The sequence below is a fragment of the Salvelinus namaycush genome, chromosome 25, assembly GCF_016432855.1.
Source record: "Salvelinus namaycush isolate Seneca chromosome 25, SaNama_1.0, whole genome shotgun sequence".
Lineage (NCBI taxonomy): Eukaryota > Metazoa > Chordata > Actinopteri > Salmoniformes > Salmonidae > Salvelinus > Salvelinus namaycush.
The window spans coordinates 10,632,177-10,654,662 of NC_052331.1; the positions used below are offsets into that span (position 1 = coordinate 10,632,177).

The 22,486-nt window shown below is 45.5% G+C and overlaps 1 protein-coding gene across 1 annotated transcript; it reads right to left on the minus strand.

The window, feature by feature from the left end:
• Positions 1 to 13,641: 13,641 nt before the first annotated feature.
• Positions 13,642 to 21,423, minus strand: LOC120020025 (myeloid-associated differentiation marker homolog). Its single transcript, XM_038963452.1, has 2 exons — positions 21,364 to 21,423; positions 13,642 to 15,689 (listed from the first exon to the last, which is right to left on the minus strand). The coding sequence occupies exon 2, from the start codon at positions 15,556 to 15,558 to the stop codon at positions 14,677 to 14,679; it is 882 nt and encodes a 293-aa protein (XP_038819380.1). The 5' UTR covers positions 15,559 to 15,689; positions 21,364 to 21,423; the 3' UTR covers positions 13,642 to 14,676.
• Positions 21,424 to 22,486: the final 1,063 nt, after the last annotated feature.

The following is a 22,486-nucleotide window of genomic DNA, read 5'->3' on the forward strand; positions in this document are numbered from 1 at the left end:
TCCTTGAAAGCGGCATCTCTAGCCTTTAGCTCAGTGCGGATGTTGCCTGTAATCCATGGCTTCTGATTAGAGTATGTACGTACGGTCACTGTGGGGACGACGTCAACAATGCACTTATTGATGAAGCCAATGAATGATGTGGTGTACTCCTCAATGCCATCGGAGGAATCCCGGAACATATTCCAGTCTGTGCTAGTAAAACAGTCCTGTAGCTTAGCATCTGCTTCATCTGACCACTTTTTTTATGGATCTAGTCACTGGTGCTTCCTGCTTAAATTTTTGCTTGTAAGCAGGCATCAGGAGGATAGAATTATGGTCAGATTTGCCAAGTGGAGGGCGAGGGAGAGGTTTGTATGCTTCTCTGTGTGTGGAGTAAAGGTGGTCCAGAGATTTTTTCCCTCTGGTTGCACATTTAACATGCTGATAGAAATTTGGTAAAACGGATTTAAGTTTCCCTGCATTAAAGTCCCCGGCTACTAGGAGCGCCGCCTCTAGGTGAACGTGTGCTTGTTTGGTTATGGTGGAATAAAGCTCATTCAACGCTGTCTTAGTGCCAACCTCAGTCTGTGGTGGTATGTAAACATCTACGAAAAATACAGATGAAAACTCTGTAGGTAGATAGTGTGGTCTACAGCTTATCATGAGATACTCTACCTCAAGCGAGCAATAGCTCGAGACATCATTAGATATTGTGCACCAGCTGTTATTTACAAAAATACAGAGTCCGCCACCACTTGTCTTACCAGACGCCACTGTTCTATCCTGCCGTTACAGTGTATAACCAGCCAGCTGTATGTTGATAGTGTCGTCGTTCAGCCAAGACTCCGTGAACCATAAGATATTACAGTTTTGAATGTTCCGTTGGTAGTTTAATCTTCCACGTAGGTCATCGATTTTATTCTCCAAAGATTGCATGTTTGCTAGCAGAATGGAAGGAAGTGGGGGTTTATTCGATCACCTACGAATTCTCAGAAGGCAGCCTGCCCTCTGGCCCCTTTTTCTCTGCCTCCTCTTCACGCAAATCACGGGGTTCTGGGCCTGTTCCCAGGAAAGCAGTATATCATTCGCATCGGGCTTGTCAGACTCGTTAAAGGAAAAAAAGGATTCTGCCAGTCTGTGGTGAGTAATCGCAGTCCTGATGTATAGACGTTATTTTCGGTCATAAGAGACGATAGCGGCAACATTATGTACAAAATAAGTAAAAAAATAAGTTGCAAATAAACAAACAAAAAAAACAGTCGGTTGGGGACACGTAAAACGTCAGCCTTCTTCTCCGGTGCCTAGAGGTTGAGGTGGGTATTCTAGTGGCCACATTATTGTGCCAGACATTTTCTGGAACAGAACAAACTCATTGCGTTCAAAGTGGGAGTTGTTGCCCTCTCCTCTCCTGGTCATCTCTTTGTACGCCACAGCCATGTTAATGCCACTACCCCTCTACTCGGCCTCCCAGTAGCAGTGCCTTGACAGAGCCTCAGTGCACAGCACTCCAGTGATCAAACCTCTCTGGGTAGTCAGGACAGGAGTGGTCCCTGGCCCTCACTGTCACCGTCCTGTTCTCCTCAGACATACTCAAGCCCCTGTGGGCTGTCCAGGTGTCCAGTGTGAGCTGACAGGAATCTACGAGGGAAGAGAATGGAGGGAAGGAAGGAAAGGAAAGGAGGAGTCAGTTTAGTAAAGTTCAACACTAATATGAAAGGAATGGTAACAAGAGGATGACTAGAATCAACAGAACACTGCCACGATGCAGATTTAGCCCTGAGCTAAGACCAGATGCAGCACTCTTGTCATTAATGGAGTTGAAACTGACTTACAGTATAATAAGAACTCTGGTCTGATCTGGGACTCTGCACGAGCTTCACTGTGCCCGCTATGGAGGAATAAGAATTGAACTTTATACAGTGAGGAGTAGTAAGGTTCTATAGAAAATGTTAGAATGACAGTAAAGTGTTCATTCTCACCTGCCCTAGATTTGTTGGGCCATTCCCCTTTGAACAAGTCCTCCAATCTCTACCAATGTCACACTTTACCAAAATCCCCCAGAGGAACCACTGTGATTCTGGGTGTTTCTGTGAGTTCAGTCAATGTAGAGATTGACTGGCACTTCTAGAAACCAGGAGAGAGGAAGTCAAAGTGGGGACTACGAAGAAAAAAAAAACATAAAACAGTACCAGTCAAAATTTTGGGGACACAGCTACTCATTCAAGGGTTGTCTAACAGTTTTTGCTTTGTTATTGAATGGGTATTGTTTGTAGATTGATGTGGGGGGGACTACAATTTAATACATTTTAGAATAAGGCTTTAACGTAACAAAATGTGGGAAAAGTCAAGGGGTCTGAATACTTTTCGAATGCACTGTATATATACAGAACCAGTCACCTTCTCATTCAAGAATAATAGTGAAGACATCAAAACTATGAAATAACACATTTGGAATCATGTAGCAACCAAAAAAGTGTTAAACAAATCAAAATATTTTTTACGTTTTTGATTCTTCAAAGTAGCCACCCTTTGCCTTGATGACAGCTTTGAACACTCTTGGCATTCTCTCAACCAGCTTCATGAGGTAGTCACCTGGAATGCATTTCAATTAACAGGTGTGCCTTGTTAATTTGTGGAATTTCTTTCCTTCTTAATGTGTTTGAGCCAATCAGTTGTGTTGTGACAAGGTAGGGGTGGTACACAGAAGATACCATATTATGGCAAGAACAGCTCAAATAAGCAAAGAGAAATGACAGTCCATCATTACTTTAAGACATGAAGGTCAGTCAATCCAGAAAATTTCAAGAACTTTGAAAGTTTCTACAAGTGCAGTCGCAAAAACCATCAAGCCCTATGATGAAACTGGCTCTCATGAGGACCTCCACAGGAAATGATGACACAGAGTTACCTCTGCTGTAGAGGATAGGTTCATTAGAGTTGTCATCCTCAGAAATTGCAGCCCAAAAAAATGCTTTACATTTTATTTAACTAGGGAAGTCAGTTAAGAACAAATTCTTATTTACAATGATGGCCTACACTGGCGAAACCCGGAAGACGCTGGATCAATTGTGCGCTGCCCTATGGGACTCCCAATCACAGCTGGTTATGATACAGCCTGGAATCGAACCAGGGTGTCTGTAGTGACACCTCTAGCACTGAGATGCATTGTCTTAGACTGCTGCACCACTCGGGAGCTCTGCTTCACAGAGTTCAAGTAACAGACACATCTCAACATCAACTGTTCAGAGGAGACTACGTGATTCAGCCCTTCATGGTCGAATTGCTGCAAAGAAACCACTACTAAAGGACACCAATAAGAAGAAGAGACTTGCTTGGGCCAAGAAACACGAGCAATGGACATTAGACCGGTGGAAATCTGTCCTTTGGTCTGAGTCCAAATTTGACATTTTTGGTTCCAACCGCTGTGTCTTTGTGAGACGCAGAGTAGGTGAACGGATGATCTCTGCATGTGTTTCCCACCGTGAAGCATGGAGAAGTAGGTGTGATGGTGTGGGGGTTCTTTGCTGGTGACACTGTCAGTGATTTATTTAGAATTCAAGGCACACTTAACCAGCATGGCTACCACAGCATTCTGCAGCGATACGCCATCCCATCTGGTTTGCGCTTAGTGGGACTATAATTTGTTTTTCAACAGGACAATGACCCATCACACCTCCAGGCTGTGAAAGGACCAAGAAGGAGTGCTCTCTCTGGCTCCACACCCACCCTCGCCTGGCCAAAATACATAACTGCAGACCTGAATGTGCCTCAAAAAAAGCACAACAGGGAGGCGTCGTTGTGTTCTGTGCCACAAGAAATCTCCCGTCACCTGCACTACTTGTGCTGTTACCCTCTGCTTCACAGCAGAAAGAGAAAGCTATGGGACTTGGCTGCAGCAGCATAATCTGGTGTGGAGGACTGTGGGTGTTATAAATACTCTGATTGTAAATAGTGTGTAAATCGTTTTTTTGTTTGTGGTGAGTGCACTTATGACATTAGATCAGTGTTGGCTGCTAACTTGGCCCTTATCTGAAATAGTTCACTTCTGTGTTGGGAGGCATTGGATCAGTGTTCTCGTTGCGTCTCCTGTTAGTACCTTTTATGTAGGGAAGCTAATGATCCATCATGTATGACATTCCTGGGAGTTTGTAAACTTAAATGTTTTATTACCATAGCATTTTTGCATGTTCTCTATAGTTATGTAGTTGAAAATGTATCAATTGACCAATTTGGCCACTTAGAGGCCACTTGGGTACATTTGGGCAAACTCGTGAGGGACACCTGGGAGACTTCATACTAAATATTATGTAGCTCTCTCATTCTTGAATGTATCAGTCTGAAACGTTGCACACACACAGTTGCCCTGTTATGGACACCATCTAAATCCCCAGCTTCCTACCTCAATGTGTTGCCTTTCTTTTGCATTTCAAAGATGATGCAATAAAAAGAAAATACATGTTTTAAAAATAAAATATTTTACCAGATCTATTGTGTTATATTCTCCTACATTAATTTCACATCTCCACAAACTTCAAAGTGTTTCCACCTTTTACAGGTGCCCTGCTCCGAAAATCAAAGCTGTTCACTTCATGCATCGATATTTTTGCGAGCCACAATGCACACTCCTTCTGCTCTCTAGATACACACAATATCAACACCAAACCACTTTTGGTTACTTTGAGTGCATCCACTTTTCCCAACGCCTTCTTCACCATCCTCGTAACTTCAAAAGGGTTTCCCAAATACACATTTTTATCCAAAAAACTTGGATAACTTGGATTCCAACAAGGAATGATTCATCAGACTCATTTTCCACAACAATTTTTGCCCTTTTTGTTCCATTTTTGGACTTTTTTCGCTAACTGTACTCTATGCGCTTTCAGCTTCAAATTACACTTCTGCTTCCGCCATCTCACAGTCCTCCTCGAATGCCAGTCGTGGCCCAGCACACAACTGATTTCTGATCCCTTCTTCTTCTTCTTCATCTTCTTTGGACTTTATATGGCAGTTGGCAACCAACTAAGAATCAGACCTTATTTTTCAATTTTGGCCTAAAATGACATACCCAAATCTAACTGCCTGTAGCTCAGGACCTGAAGTAAGGATCTGCATATTCTTGATACCATTTGAAAGGAAACACTTCGAAGTTTGTGTAAATGTGAAATGAATGCAGGAGAATATAACACATTAGATCTGGTAAAAGATAATACAAAGATAAAAACATGATTTTTTTTGTTTTGTTTGTACCATCATCTTTGAAATGCAAGAGAAAGGCCATAATGTATTATTACAGCCCAGGCGCAATTTAGATGTTGGCCACTAGATGGCAGCAGTGTGTGTGCAACGTTTTAGACTGATCCAATGAACCATTGCATATCTGTTCAAAATGTTGTATCTGTTACGAATCCCGCCGAGGATGGTGCCTCTTCCCGTTCGGGCGGCGCTCGGCGGTCGTCGTCTCCGGTCTACTAGCTGCCACCGATCCCCTTTTCTGTTTTCTTTTGAGTTTGTCTAATTGGTATCACCTGTTTTGTGTTTAGGGTAGGGGGTTATTTAAACCCAGTTGGCCCGCCGACTTTTGTGCGGGCTTGTTTTTCCTGTTTGTTGTGGTGGTGTTTTTTGTATAGTGGATTTCAGTCCTATTCATGTTGGACAGTATTTTGACGCGCCCGTTGTTTGTGTGGCGTCGCCGCTTCTGAGATTATTTCTGGGTGAAATAATAAAATCCACTTGATCAAGATTACCCTGCTCTCTGCACCTGACTCCTTCATTTCCACCATCGGAATTGTGACAGAAGCCCGCACCCTACCATGGAGTCAGCAGAAGCAGCAACCACCCCTCTTCCATCGATGGAGGAGCGTGTCCTCCATCACACCGCCGTTCTCCATCGGATTGGGTCGGCGATGGACATGATGATGGAGAGGATGGAGCGATGGGAGAGGAGTGGATTCCCGACATCTACCCCAGCTCCTTCACGGACGTCGCAACCTACTCCTTCAACGTCAGCATCTGGTTCAGGCGCGTTGCGTCTCGCGCTCCCAAGGGAGTACGACGGAGCGGTGGCTGGGTGCCAGGGGTTTTTGCTCCAGTTGGAGCTTTACTTGGCCACTGTTCATCCGACTCCCTCTGGAGAGGAGAGTGTTAGCCTCCTCATCTCCTGTCTGACGGGTAGAGCCCTGGAATGGGCTAACGCGGTCTGGAACGGCCCAGACTCGGTTCGAGACCACTACCCAGAGTTCACCCGCCGCTTTCGGGCCGTATTTGACCACCCTCAGGAGGGCCGACTGTTCCACCTCAGACAGGAGACGAGGAGTGCGCAAGACTTCGCATTGGAGTTCCGGACCTTGGCTGCTGGTGCGGGGTGGAATGACAGGGCCCTGATGGACCATTACCGATGTAGCCTTCGGGAGGACGTCCGTCGGGAGCTAGCTTGTCGAGACACTACAATCTCCCTCGATGAGCTTATTGACATGTCAATACGACTGGACAACCTGCTAGCTGCCCGCGGGCGTTCAGAGGGGGTCCTGTCAGTTCCACCTCCCAGCCCTCCCGCTCCAACTCCGATGGAGTTGGGAGGGGCTGCATCTAGGGGGGCCGGAGGAGGTGGCTTCTCTTGCACCTATTGTGGCCGAAGAGGACACACTTCGGACCGGTGCTGGAGGAGCGCCTCTGGGAGTAGAGATGGCAGGCGGAATACTTCTCGGTCACCCCAGGTGAGTAGGCACAAGACTCACCCAGAGCTTCCTGTCGGTCACATGTTTTTGGTTATTTTTTTCCCTGCGTTTTTCCCCTCTCTCCAGCATAAGGCGCTAGTAGACTCAGGCGCAGCTGGGAGTTTTATGGATCGCGGACTCGCCCGTAAGTTGGGTATTCCGCTGGTGCAGATAGACCCACCTTTCCCTGTGCACTCCTTAGATAGCCGACCGTTAGGGTCAGGGCTGATCAGGGAGGCCACGATTCCGCTGGACATGGTAACGCAGGGGGATCATAGGGAGCAGATTAGTTTCTACCTTATTGATTCACCTGGGTTTCCAGTGGTGTTGGGGGTTCCCTGGCTAGCCATTCACAATCCCCTCATTTCCTGGAGACAGGGAGCTCTTCAGGGGTGGTCAGAGGAGTGTTCAGGTAGGTGTGTGGGAGTTTCCATCGGTGCCACATCGGTGGAGAGTCCAGACCAGGTTTCCACTGTGCGCATTCCCCCAGAATATGCCGATTTGGCTATCGCTTTTAGTAAGAAGAAAGCGACCAAATTACCACCTCATCGACGGTGGGATTGCGTGATAAACCTCCAGGAGAACGCTGCACTTCCCAGGAGTTATGTGTACCCATTGTCACAGGAGGAGACGTTGGCTATGGAGACATATGTCACGGAAACTCTGAGACAAGGGTTCATTCGGCCCTCCATGTCACCCGCCTCCTCGAGTTTCTTTTTTGTGAGAAAGAAGGAGGGAGGTCTGCGTCCGTGCATTGATTATCGAGGTCTAAATTCAATCACAGTGGGATTTAGTTATCCGCTACCTCTCATCGCTACGGCGGTGGAATCATTCCACGGAGCACGTTTTTTCACAAAACTGGACCTCAGGAGCGCGTATAATCTGGTGCGTATTCGGGGAGGAGACGAGTGGAAAACAGCGTTTAGTACCACATCAGGCCACTATGAGTACCTTGTCATGCCGTATGGGTTAAAGAATGCTCCAGCCGTCTTCCAATCCTTTGTAGATGAGATTCTCAGGGACTTGCACGGGCAGGATGTGGTAGTGTATATTGATGACATCTTAATCTATTCTGCCACACGCGCCGCGCATATCTCCCTGGTGCGCAAGGTCCTTGGGCGGTTGCTGGAGCATGACCTATACGTCAAGGCTGAGAAATGTGTGTTCTCCAAACAAGCCGTTTCCTTCCTGGGTTATCGCATTTCCACCTCAGGGGTGGTGATGGAGAGTGACCGCGTTAACGCCGTGCGTAATTGGCCGACTCCGACCACGGTAAAGGAGGTGCAGCGGTTTTTAGGGTTTGCCAATTACTACCGGAGGTTTATCCGGGGTTTTGGTCAAGTGGCGGCACCCATTACCTCACTGCTGAAGGGGGGGCCGGTGCGTCTACGATGGTCGGCCGAGGCAGAGGGAGCCTTCAACCAGTTGAAGGCACGGTTTACTGAGGCTCCCGTGTTGGCGCATCCGGACCCTTCATTAGCGTTCATAGTGGAGGTGGATGCGTCCGAGGCTGGTGTTGGAGCCGTGCTATCACAGCGCTCGGGCACGCCACCGAAGCTCCGTCCCTGTGCTTTCTTTTCTAAGAAGCTGGGTCCGGCGGAGCGGAACTATGATGTGGGGGACCGGGAGTTACTAGCTATGGTAAAAGCCCTGAAGGTGTGGAGACACTGGCTTGAGGGGGCTAAATACCCTTTCCTCATCTGGACTGACCACCGCAATCTGGAGTATATCCGAGAGGCGAGGAGACTGAATCCGCGTCAGGCTAGGTGGGCCATGTTCTTTACTCGTTTTAGATTCACGATCTCTTACCGACCAGGTTCCCTCAACACTAAGGCCGACGCGCTGTCTCGTCTCTATGACACGGATGACCGGCCCATCGATCCGACTCCCATCCTTCCTGCCTCTTGTCTGGTGGCCCCGGTGGTATGGGAGGTGGACGCGGACATCGAGCGGGTGTTGAGGGTAGAACCTGTGCCGTCCCAGTGTCCGACTGGCCTTAGGTACGTACCGCTTGGTGTCCGTGATCGATTGATTCGGTGGGCTCACACACTACCTTCTTCGGGTCATCCGGGGATTGAGAGGACAGTGCGGGGTCTTAGGGGGAAATACTGGTGGCCCACCTTGGCTAAGGATGTGAGACTCTATGTCTCCTCCTGCTCGGTATGCGCTCAGAGTAAGGCTCCTAGGCACCTACCGAGAGGGAAGTTACAACCCCTTCCGGTTCCACAACGGCCATGGTCTCATCTCTCGGTAGATTTTTTGACTGATCTTCCTCCATCTCAGGGGAACACTACCGTTCTGGTCGTTGTGGATCGGTTCTCTAAGTCCTGTCGTCTCCTCCCATTGCCTGGTCTCCCTACGGCCCTACAGACTGCGGAGGCTCTATTTACCCACGTCTTCCGGCATTACGGGGTGCCGGAGGACATCGTATCTGATCGAGGTCCCCAGTTCACGTCCCGGGTGTGGAGGGCGTTTATGGAGCGTCTGGGGGTCTCGGTCAGCCTCACCTCTGGGTATCACCCCGAAAGTAATGGGCAGGTGGAAAGAGTGAACCAGGAAGTGGGTAGGTTTCTGAGGTCGTATTGCCAGGACCGGCCAGGAGAGTGGGCAAGGTACGTCCCGTGGGCGGAGTTGGCCCAGAACTCACTCCGCCACTCATCAACGAACATGTCACCCTTCGAATGTGTACTGGGGTACCAGCCGGTCCTGGCTCCGTGGCATCAGAGCCAGACCGACGCTCCTGCGGTGGAGGAGTGGGTACAGCGCTCTAGAGAGACCTGGCGGGCAGTCCAGGACTCTCTCAGGCAGGCCAGTGAACGGCAGAAGAGGAGCGCTGACCGCCACCGCAGTGAGGCCCCTGTGTTCGCACCAGGGGACAGGGTCTGGCTCTCGGCCCGAAACCTGCCCCTCCGCCTGCCCTGCCGGAAGCTGGGGCCGCAGTGTGTGGGGCCATTTAAAGTCCTGAGGAGGATAAACGAGGTGTGTTATAGGTTACAACTTCCCTCTTACTATCGTATTAACCCCTCGTTTCATGTGTCTCTCCTCAGGCCGGTGGTAGCTGGTCCCCTGCAGGAAGGTGAGGTACCGGAGGTCCCTCCTCCCCCTCTCGACATCGAGGGGTCCCCGGCGTATAGGATACGAGCCATTCTGGACTCTAGACGCCGGGTGAGGGGCCTGCAGTACCTCGTGGACTGGGAGGGGTACGGTCCGGAGGAGAGATGCTGGGTACCGGTGGGGGACATTTTGGATCCGTCCCTCTTGAAGGACTTTCACCGCCTCCATCCGGATCGCCCTGCTCCTCGCCCTCCGGGTCGTCCTCGAGGCCGGGGTCGGCGCGCTGCGGGAGCCGCGCATCGGGAGGGGGGTACTGTTACGAATCCCGCCGAGGATGGTGCCTCTTCCCGTTCGGGCGGCGCTCGGCGGTCGTCGTCTCCGGTCTACTAGCTGCCACCGATCCCGTTTTCTTTTGAGTTTGTCTAATTGGTATCACCTGTTTTGTGTTTAGGGTAGGGGGTTATTTAAACCCAGTTGGCCCGCCGACTTTTGTGCGGGCTTGTTTTTCCTGTTTGTTGTGGTGGTGTTTTTTGTATAGTGGATTTCAGTCCTATTCATGTTGGACAGTATTTTGACGCGCCCGTTGTTTGTGTGGCGTCGCCGCTTCTGAGATTATTTCTGGGTGAAATAATAAAATCCACTTGATCAAGATTACCCTGCTCTCTGCACCTGACTCCTTCATTTCCACCATCGGAATTGTGACAGTATCAAGACTGCCCAAATGTGCCTAATTGGTTTATTAATACATTTTTAAGTTCATAATTGTGTACTCTCCTCGAACAATAGCATGCTATTCTTTCACTGTAATAGCTACTGTAAATTAGACAGTGCAGTTAGATTAACAAGAATTTAAGCTTTCTGCCAATATCAGATATGTTTATGTCCTGGGAAATCTTGTTACTTCCTAATTGCTAATCGCATTAGCCTATGTTGGCTCAACCTTCCCGTGGACGCGACACTGATCCCGAAGCTGACTTGCCTAGTTAAATAAAGGTTAAATAAAGGTTAAAATTAAAATAGGACTGAGCTTATGTGTGACACAGGGGTGCAACTTTTACTGGGGACGGAGGGTGGCATGTCCCCCCCACATTCTGAAAATGCATTTGTATCACATTGGAATATGATACAAAACGAGGCAAAGGTGTGCTTTAGGACCATGTGGACGTCTCCGAGCGGTCGGGTAGACTGTTTGGAGTGTTTATCCGACTGGATAAAAATAATATAAGAGAATAATTATGTCCCCCCCACTTCTAAAACCAAAGTTGCACCCCTGGTGTGACATACTGTATACTCATGCTGGCCACAACGCTGGCGTTACGTCCGCTCGCATTCAAAATACATTTATACATACATGTTATTCAATCACTTCATTCAAACTGCTCGCGCTCGTCAACGAGCGTCTGCATGGCCAGGTGCTAAAACAGAACATAGTTCTATTTTTGACACTTGTCGCACTGCAAGTCCCTCCTCTCCCATCTCCTCATTGGTTTTTAGGAGCAAATACCCACATGGGTGATTGGAAGATGAACTGAGTTCCACACTCCAGTCCAGATGGTGGTGGTGGTATTGCACCTTAAGAACAAATTCTTATTTACAATGACGGCCTACCCCAGCCAAACTCTAACCCAGACGACGCTGGGTCAATTGTGCGCCGCCCTATGGGACTCCCAATCATGGCCAGATGTGATACATCCTGGAATCAAACCAGGGTCTGTAGTGACGCTTCCAGTCAGTCAGATAGTCCAAAGAGTTGGAGATGCTTTGCATGTGGAAACATAGTGTATGGTGCCACATTCAAAGCAACTGCCTGAACTGATGGCAGACACCTGACAGTCCTCAACCCAGAATGGACAACTCACTCAGATCCCTGGTTACATATAGGCAGGTGTCAGATACAGAGTTAACATTTTAATATGGGAAACAAAGTTCTATAGATTTTGATAGAAACTTACCTTTAACCTTTAGATTTTATGCCCTCAACCCTGATCATTATCAGGGAAATTAGAATTTTTTTGAAATTATATCCATCAATCCCAGTATATGTAACAGTATAACTTTAGTACGTCCCCTCGCCCCGACCTCGGACGCGAACCAGGGACCTTCTGCACACATCAACAACAGTCACCCACGAAGCGTCGTTACCCATCGCTCCACAAAAGCCGCGGCTCTTGCAGAGCAAGGGGCAACACTACATCTAGGTTTCAGAGCAAGTGACGTAACTGATTGAAACGCTACTAGCGCGTACCCGCTAACTAGCTAGCCATTTCACATCCGTTACATATAGAAGGCGCCAAACATATTGCTTCTTTATAGTTTTCAGTCATAGGAATGGGCATACGTATTCTTTGTGCACATAACATGCTTTCAGAAATGGCCATATTCTGTCATGGTTAAACAACTGAGGTTGAATGGCAAGAGATGATTGTTTTTCAGTCCTTACCTGTTTCTTGGTCCTTTGCGCTGTAGCTGAGTTTGTATCATGGCTTCTGTGTTCACGCATCACACACACAGACACACTGATCAGTACAACAGTAGATCTACAAAAGCCTGTCATGAAGATAATAGATTCGCTCCTTCAGCTGCATGGTCACTTCAACCAGGTCTATCCTTCCTTAGGGCTGGAGATTCCTTGTGAGAGTGGAGGTGAGCTGCACAGTAAGAGGCCAGAGACACCAGACAGGATCTGATTGATTTGAGCTGACCAATGAGGCAAAGATCAGATGCCACATCTCCAGCTCCAGCATATGGGCAGCTTTGACCAGCGTGAGCAGCTTAGAGTCCTCCTGTCTTCAGTTCCTCAACCATCTCAGCTAAAATGGTGTTTCTCTTCAGAATTGGTCTTGGAGTGAAGGTCTGTCTGCACTGAGGACAGCTGAAGATCTTCGAGGAGTCATCTTCACCCCGGCACCTCCTGATACAGCCCATACAGTAGCTCTGTCCACTGGGGATAGCTACTGGTTCCTTCAAATTGAGTAGCAGAATTGCTCTCTATCCGAGGACCTGTTTGTGCCATTCTCTACCACAGAGGCAGAGGGAGATTGCATCAACTTCTCTGGAGCAGACTGTGGCATCTCATTTATAAATCCTACATATACAAAGCAGCAACCCACAACCACACCCCCTACAGCGGTTTGGGATGTGGGTGGGATGCTACTGTGTGTGTGCGTGTGAGTGTGTTTTGAGAGAGATCAGGAGAGAGAGATTGAGAAATAATCTTGGTGTTAATGGTTTACTTTTATAATGAACAAGGACTGTTGCGGAAAATTATAATCAAGTGAGAGAGACTACCTTGTTATCTTCTTGAGGCCATGAGTTGCGGGTCGCTCCTCTTTTCAGTTTGCTGCAGCTAGCAATTGGAACGAGTTCAACAAACACTTAAACTGGACAGTTTTATATCAATTTCTTAATTCAAAGACTCAATCATGGACACTCTTACTGACAGTTGTGACTGCTTTGTGTGATGTATTGTTGTCTCTACCTTCTTGCTCTTTGTGCTGTTGTCTTTGCCCAATAATGTTTATACCATGTTTTGTGCTGCTACCATGTTGTGTTGCTACCATGTTGTTGTTATGTTGTGTTGGTACCATGCTGTGTTGTCATGTGTTGCTGCCTTGCTATGTTAGGTCTCTTAGGTCTCTCTTTATGTAGTGTTGTGTTGTCTCTCTTGTTGCGATTTGTGTTTTGTCCTATATTTATATTGTATTGTATTGTAGCTAGAGTGGAACCATTCCTTTAAAGAAACACAGCATTAGTAGATACAGAAATGTCTTACTATTGCTAAGCATTAACTATTAATATTAAACAAATCAAGTAAATACGTAATTTCTCTCTCAAAGGACACAAGCACAAGTAAATAGTTACAGACACAAGAAGTGATTGGCACACAGGCTTTAATATATCACATGGGTTTTATTGAACACTGGATTATATTCTCCCAAAACACTGATGTGGTAGGCACATTCTCAACAGGCACAGTGGAATAAAAAAACTAAACAAAGGACATGTCATGTATCAGTAACAGCAGGAAGTAGAGAGAAGAAAATGCAGCAAAAAGATGTCTCCCTCTCTATGACAAAGTGGACATTCTCATCCACAAGAGCAGACTGACACAGTAGTACAAACCAATGGGCCAGATTAAGGATAATACACGTAACTAACAACTTACTTTTTATTCTAAGATGTTTTTGGAGAGCCCATCACCTACAGAGAATCAAACAGTAAGTGCGCATTACCTTTTGAATATATTCTTTCAACATACAATAAACTCTTGGCAAACAGCTTGGCAGAATATGAAAATATATGTTTTAAAAATGTGAAAATAGGAATATAAAATAACCAAAAAGCTAGGCTAACATACAATTTAACATGAATTTCTAAACTAAATGTTTTTCAAACATTGGAGCAGTGTACAAATTTTCTAGGAATTACTTAAGGGTTTGATTGAGATTTTTTTTCTACTTCGTAACTCCAAACTAGGTAGGTGTGAGTTGTTCTGTAAACTGAATATTACATCTACTAACAGTATTGCATAATTTCTAAAAAAGCCATGCTTATAAAAAAGACCATTCAAAGTTAAAGATTTAACTATAGTAACATCAACATACTCAATAAATCCATCCCGTCTATGGAACACTGTGTGTGTGTCAGATAAGCAGAGATAAAACTTTAAAAAAAAGATCTGGTCCATCTAATCTGAGATCTTGGGTCCATAACACCATCATTGTGTAAGGATTTTTTCCTTTGCATGAAATACCACAGCAATCCCCTCAATGTATAGTCCCTCTCTGGGTGAGTAGGTGACTTCTGTCTGAACATTGATATATAAATGACGCAAAATACAGTAAGCAGTTTATTTCGTTACCTCTTCATTTCTACTCCTCAACCTCTCTCTACATTGTAATCAAATCAACCACCTCCCTCTTCCTTCCTCTCACACAGTAACAAACACCAGTCGGGCAGAGTAGATCAGGTCTGCCAGGTAGAGCACAAAGTTGACTGCAGTGAGCACAGCCACAGCCACCTGCTTGTCCCAGTCGCACAGCCCTGCATATCTGCCACAGCTATAGGGCCTGGAGGATCCCCCGTGCTTCTCGTCAAACTTAAAAATGGGCCAGATGATGGTGGCGGAGAGGTACATGGCGACAGCCAGTACGGCGTAGGCGGACAGGAAGCGGGCAAAGGGGAATGGCAGGCAGCCGGTGCACTCACAGATACACAGCACTATAATGGCCGCCGACAGGATGAAACAGATGCAGAAGACGGCCAGGCACCACCTCAGTGCATTGTGAGAGTCGTAGGACACTGGGTCGCTAATGAAGACGAAGATGACGCAGGCTACAAAAGTCTCACACACCTTCAGCAGACCCGGGGCGGTGGCCATGTAACCTGCTACCTCTCCTGGCCTGGCTTTGCTGATGCTCACCTCACAAATGTAAGCGATGGTTGCCAGGCAGGAGAAGACAGTGGCCACAATGCGGTAGTTGTGAGTCTCGCTGCGGGAGTTCTGGCCCTTGAGGAAGTAGAGGGGGAAGATGATGGAGGCAGAGAGGCAGAGCAGGGAGGCGTAGCAGGCAAAGGTGATGGGGAAGTTCTTCCAGGAGACAGGGGCACGGGTCTGCAGGCCAAACAGCTCCACCAGCAGCACCAGCAGGGTCCCAGCGAAGCTGAAGGCCCAGCAGAACACACACCAGTCCCCTGTGCCATGGGAGAGGTTGGCCCCATGGACGGTCACAGCAAAGGCCACACAGGAGAAGACCAGAGCACACAAACGCACCCAGAACAGGGGGTTGGAGTGCACCACCACTATCGGCATGATGGGATATGGATGATGCTTGACAACTAGAATGGGTTAGATTAAAGTGAAAGGCTGAATAGGCTGGAGATTAGATATTTATGTGGAATACTGTAGGACTACTGCTCTTGGTGCATCTGGTGCAGAGGGATCTATAAGGAGACACAGAATTGAGAGCAGCTTCAGTAACAAAGAACAAATTAACAGAATGCATTCATATAAAAACAATGAAGTTCAAATAGCAAGTATTGATTCCATTATGGTTTTCATAAAACATTCGTGATGGTGTATCATATTTGACGACATGAGGGCAACAGGTGCATTTTTTGTCATTATCTCCTTGTAAATGTAACATAATAATGGGTGACAATACACAAAAGTGTATCAATTCAATTATGGATTTCGCATTTTAAATACCATGTACAGTTGAAGTCAGAAGTTTACATACACAGAGGTTGGCGTCAGTAGCACTCGTTTTTCAACCACTCCACAAATTTCTTGTTAACAAACTATAGTTTTGTCAAGTCGGTTAGGACATTAACTTTGTGCATGACACAAGTAATTTTTCCAACAATTGTTTACAGACAAGAGTATTTCACTTATAATTCACTGTATCACAATTCCAGTGGGTCAGAAGTTTACATACAATAAGTTGACTGTGCCTTTAAACAGCTTGGAAAATTCCAGAAAACTTTGTCATGGCTTTAGAAGCTTCTGATAGGCTAATTGACATAATTTGAGTCAATTGGAGGTGTACCTGTGGATGTATTTCAAGGCCTATCTTCAAACTCAGTGCCTCTTTGCTTGACATCATGGGAAAATCATAAGAAATCAGCCAAGACCTCAGAAAATAAATTGTAGACCTCCACGGGTCTGGTTCATCCTTGGGAGCAATTTCCAAACGCCTGAAGGTACCACGTTCATCTGTACAAACAATAGTACGTAAGTATAAACACCATGGGACCACGTAGCCGTCATACTGCTCAGGAAGGAGTTGCGTTCTGTCTCCTAGAGATGAACATACTTTGGTGCGCAAATCAATCACAGAACAGCAGCAAAGGACCTTGTGAAGATGCTGGAGGAAAAAGGTACAAAAGTATCTATATCCACAGTAAAACGAGTCCTATATCAACATAACCTGAAAGGCCGCTCAGGGAGGAAGAAGCCACTGCTCCAAAACCTCCAAAAAGCAAAAGCCAGACTACGGTTTGCAACTGCACATGGGGACAAAGATTGTACTTTTTGGAGAAATGTCCTCTGGTCTGATGAAACAAAAATATAACTGTTTGGCCATAATGACCATCATTATGTTTGGAGGAAAAAGGGGGGGGGCTTGCAAGCCGAAGAACACCATCCCAACCGTGAAGCACGTAGGTGACAGCATCATGTTGTGGGGGTGCTTTGCTGCAGGAGGGACTGGTGCACTTCACAAAATAGATGGCATCATGACAAAGGAAAGTTATGTGGATATATTGAAGGAACATCTCAAGACATCAGTCAGGAAGTTAAAGCTTGATCGCAAATGGGTCTTCCAAATGGACAATGACCCCAAGCATACTTCCAAAGTTGTGGCAAAATGGCTTATGGACAACAAAGGAAAGGTATTGGAGTGGCCATCACAAAGCCCTGACCTCAATCCTATAGAAAATATGTGGGCAGAACTGAAAAAGCGTGTGCGAGCAAGGAGGCCCACAAACCTGACTCAGTTACACCAGCTCGGTCAGGAGGAATGAGCCAAAATTCACCCAAATTATTGTGGGAAGCTTGTGGAAGGCTACTCGAAACATTTGACCCAGGTTAAACAATTTAAAGGCAATGCTACCAAATACTAAGTGAGTGTATGTAAACTTCTGACCCACTGGGATTGTGATGAAAGCATTAAAAGCTGAAATAAATCATTCTCGGTACTATTATTCGGACATTTCACATTATTAAAATAAAGTGTTGATCCTAACTGACCTAAGACAGGGAATTGTTACAAGGACTGAATGTCAGGAATTGTGAAAAACTGGGTTTAAATGTACAGTTGAAGTCGTACGTTAACATACACCTTAGCCAAATACATTTAAACTGTTTTTCACAGTTCCTGACATTTAATCTTACATTTTTTCCCCTGTCTTAGGTCAGTTAAGATCACCACTTTATTTTAAGAAGATGAAATGTCAGAATAATGTTAGAGTGATTTATTTCAGCTTTTATTTCTTTCTTCACATTCCCAGTGGGTCAGAAGTTTACATACACTCACTTAGTATTTGGTAGCATTGCCTTTAAATTGTTTAACCTGGGTCAAACCTTTCAGGTAGCCTTCCACAACCTTCCCACAATAAGTTGGGTGAATTTTGGCCCATTCCTCCTGACAGAGCTGGTGTAACTGAGTCAGGTTTGTAGGCCTCCTTGCTCGCACACGCTTTTTCAGTTCTGCCCACAAATGTTCTATAGGATTGAGGTCAGGGCTTTGTGATGGCCACTCCAATACCTTGACTTTGTTGTCCTTAAGCCATTTCGCCACAACTTTGGATGTATGCTTGGGGTCATTGTCCATTTGGAAGACCCATTTGAGACCAAGTTTTAACTTCCTGACTGATGTCTTGAGATGTTGCTTCAATATATCCACATAATTTTCCTACCTCATGATGCCATCTATTTTGTGAATTCACCAGTCCCTCTTGCGGCAAAGCACCCCCACAACATGATGCTGCCACCCCCGTGCTTCACGGTTGGGATGGTGTTCTTCGGCTTGCAAGCCTCCCCCTTTTTCCTCCAAACATAACGATGGTCATTATGGCCAAACAGTTATATTTTTGTTTCATCAGACATTTCTCCAAAAAGTACGATCTTTGTCCCCGTGTGCAGTTGAAAACCATAGTCTGGCTTTTTTATGGTGGTTTTGGAGCAGTGGCTTCTTCCTCCCCGAGCGGCCTTTCAGGTTATGTTGCTATAGGACTCGTTTTACTGTGGATATAGATACTTTTGTACCTGTTTCCTCCAGCATCTTCACAAGGTCCATTGCTGTTCTGGGATTGATATGCACTTTCGCACCAAAGTACATTCATCTCTAGGAGACAGAATGCAACTCCTTCCTGAGCAGTATGACGACTACGTGGTCCCATGGTGTTTATACTGACGTACTATTGTTTGTACAGATGAACGTGGTACCTTCAGGCGTTTGGAAATTGCTCCAAAGGATGAACCAGACCCGTGGAGGTCTACAATTTATTTTCTGAGGTCTTAGCTGATTTCTTTTGATTTTCCCATGATGTCAAGCAAAGAGGCACTGATTTTGAAGGTAGGCCTTGAAATACATCCACAGGCACACCTCCAATGGACTTAAATTGTGTAAATTAACCTATTAGAAGCTTCTAAAGCCATGACATCATTTTCTGGAATTTTCCAAGCTGTTTAAAAGCACAGTCAACTTAGTGTATGTAAACTTCTGACCCACTGGAATTGTGATACAGTGAATTATACGTGAAATAATCTGTTTGTAAACAATTGTTGGAAAAATTACGTGTGTCAAGCACAAAGTAGATGTCCTAACCGACTTGCCAAAACTATAGTTTGTTAACAATAAATTTGTGGAGTGGTTGAAAAATGAGTTTTAATGACTCCAACCTAAGTGTATGTAAACTTCTGACTTCAACTGTATAAGAGGATGTGAAAGTATAGGTTCCTTCTTTTCATTCTCTGAGAAGGCTTTATCAGCTGAGGGATTCCTGTTCTATTAGTCAGTGAGTCAGTGTCACTGGACATGCTTTATCCCCACCCCCGCTTTTCAGACAGGCGTGGTGCTGAAAGGGACCCCCACCCGACCTCACAGCCAATCTGTCATCGGCCACTAACAGTCTCATTATCCAGAGACACTCTGAGTAACTATTGCTCCCTCCCACTCCCTCAAGCCACTCTCTCCTCCAGTCCCCTCCACAAATTGTGAAGAGTCCATGCTCCCAGTTTACATAACGTAGGAGGGACTAAAAGAGACACACCTGTTTACATTAACAAGATGTCTTGTTCAAACAGCAGGGGACAGAGAGTGGGAGCAAGAGGGAAGGGATGTGGATAGAGAGAAATAGAGGAAACAGACAGATGAATGAAGATTTTAAACTATGGACAAACTCAAAGTGAGAGTGACCAAAGCAGTCAGGCAGAACAGGCTAGTTGAAGTAAGTAAAATGGGGAAATCCCTGTGCCTTAACCTCAGAAAGGCATATTTTAAACACAATGATGAAGAGGAATAGCAGAGCAGTGAGTCACCTCCCTCTCTCATTCTCTCTTGTGCACCCTCCCTCTTGTAAGATTTTCCAACTCGTTGATTTATCCCAACTATGCAGACTACTGCCGAACTGCTAACTGAGTCAAAAGGTGCCAAGTCCCCTTTCCCGATCTCTTTTTTATATTTGACTGATTTACCTTCTTAAATCTCTCTCTCTCTTTCTGTATCCCTCTCTTTCTGTCTCTCTATCAAAGAGAAACACTAATCATGTAAACCACTTAAAATAAACCTATGGGAGGAAGTAATGGAAAAATCCATCCACTCCCAGCCATTACTTGGTACTTATGAAATCATGTTAGGAAAATGGGTATGCCACCTTTTAGGGGGTGGCATGGAAAAGACAGCCTTTCCTTTAGAGAGGTGCTTAAAATAGGCTCATAGGCTCACACATAGCCTGGACAGGAGGGGAAACAGGATATACAATAGCATACTTTTGCACAGTCACACACACACAAGCTTGAGGGTGAAGAGGGCAGGCTCAGTGTTTGTTTGAGGCAGGGGTCACGAGCGTTGTCATGACACAACATGGTTAACTCGATTTCACCCGTAATCCAGATAAAGAGCCATAGGCTCCAAGACTGCTAGGCATAGACACAAGGGAGTCTAGTCTGTCAGCTAATGATCCCACAATGGAGGGAGGGAGAAAGGGAGAGAGGGAGAAAACGTGAGATAGAGGCACAATACAGTGATGTAAACTGTAGACACTGAATACTGTAATATTGAGATATTTTAGTCACTGAGGATGTTACAGAAATACACTAGGCCATGATGTACTGTATTGTTAAAACCAACGTGTCCAAAATGTTCACGTTGTTTCACCATGCTCCATAGGTGAGCTGGTCAGATGCAACAATATAGGGGGAATATTTGTGTTATAACAAGTGTTCTGATCAATAGTAGGGACTATAGGAACGCCTGCACCCACATTCCCACAAACTATCAGAGCCCTCATATTCAAAATATTCATCTATATTATTCATCGTTTCACAACTTTCCTGTTATTCTGACAGCTGTAGCCTACTGTTATCCTTCCGTTATTCTGGTTGCTCATTGACAACCACAGTCTGAGGTGGGTGTGACGCTCAATTGTGCCGCGCCCTGGAGTTTCTCAGTGTTAGAACAAAACGAGTGTATCCCCCCATCAAGTCATTCATATGAGGCAAAAGACATTTGAATGGCAAAACAGTTTTACAACACTGTAGAAGTTATTTTCTTGACTATCCCTGTGTCCAAAATACTTCTAGGCTATTTGATGTGCAAAAGGGGATGTTTCAATTGCATAGTGTAGAAAGCTCACCCCGAAAGATAAACAACATTCCTGGAATTAGTATTTTTAATATACTGTGTTTAAAACTATAAAAGGCATGCAGTTAGGACGTGTTTAAAACTATAAAAGGCATGCAGTTAGGACGTGTTTAAAACTATAAAAGGCATGCAGTTAGGACACGTTTCAACTGGTTGTACAATTTGTAGTCATCATGTTGAGAAAAAAAACTCTCGAATAGACCTCTATATTTCACAATCTCAAATATAACACTGTAACCAAAATGTATTACCTTTGTTACGTTGTGGCTGCAATATCCTCTGTTCTCTCTCAGGATCTCCAATCGAATGAGAGTTTGCCAGCGTAGCCCTCCTACAGTCATAGTAAGAAAAGCACATCCACCCAGCTCCACGCCCAGTGCAAACCAAATTAGGTATCAAATGTCGCCACCATCTTTCTACTGCGCGCCATCTCATCCCTCCTCCACGCAAAATTGCACTCGACTAAGTAGGCTAGTTTCTAAGATGAATTGATTGCACGTTTTCTGTAGGCTACAAGTGTGTTGCCAAATTCTAGAAGTCTGGATCTGTGCGATCTCCATCAATAGGTCAGTATTTGAATAATCACTATATTAACAACCTGATATACACAGTGCCTTCAGCAAGTATTCACACCCCTTTAGATTTTCCACATTTTGTTGTGTTACTGCAGGCCTGGGCAATTATTTTCCATGGAGGGCCACATTAGAATATATTTTTGCCATCGCGGGCCAGAATCATATTACAGGATTATAAATCACGTCCAGATATGCTACTTATTTTACTTTTTTAACATTCACAGAAATACACCACATCCATGTTCTCCTTTTGGTAGGTATTTTCATGCTTAAACATGCAATGAACTACACGGAGGGAAAGGTACACTGTACATTCAGCACCAGAACTCTTGTTAACGGGTATGCACAAAAACACAAGAGAGCTCAACCTATCATTTAAATTACTCAATCAGTCTGAGCAGTGAAGTCTCAGATGGGCAGCGAAGTCAGGTAACGTTATAGTTTCTGACGTCGCTATGCGCAGGATTTCTGAAACTGTTCACATACATAGGTTGACCCAAACAGTACAAACATCTTCTGAACATGACTCCTAATCTTTGGAAAGTTTTGTTCATTAAGAGATGCATAGAACCTCGTCAGTGACATTGTTTTGAATAGTTCTCCAATCACTGCATCAGACTGAAGATCGATAAGCTCAAGTTGCAGGTCAGTGGGAACGTTATCCACATTTAAGGTGAAAGGAGCCTGTCACCAACAGCATGTCATTTTCCAACACCTTCAAATTCTCAAAACGATGAGAAAACTCACGGTTCAAAGCACTCAGCAGCGACGTATACACCCTCTGGTCATGTGATAGGAA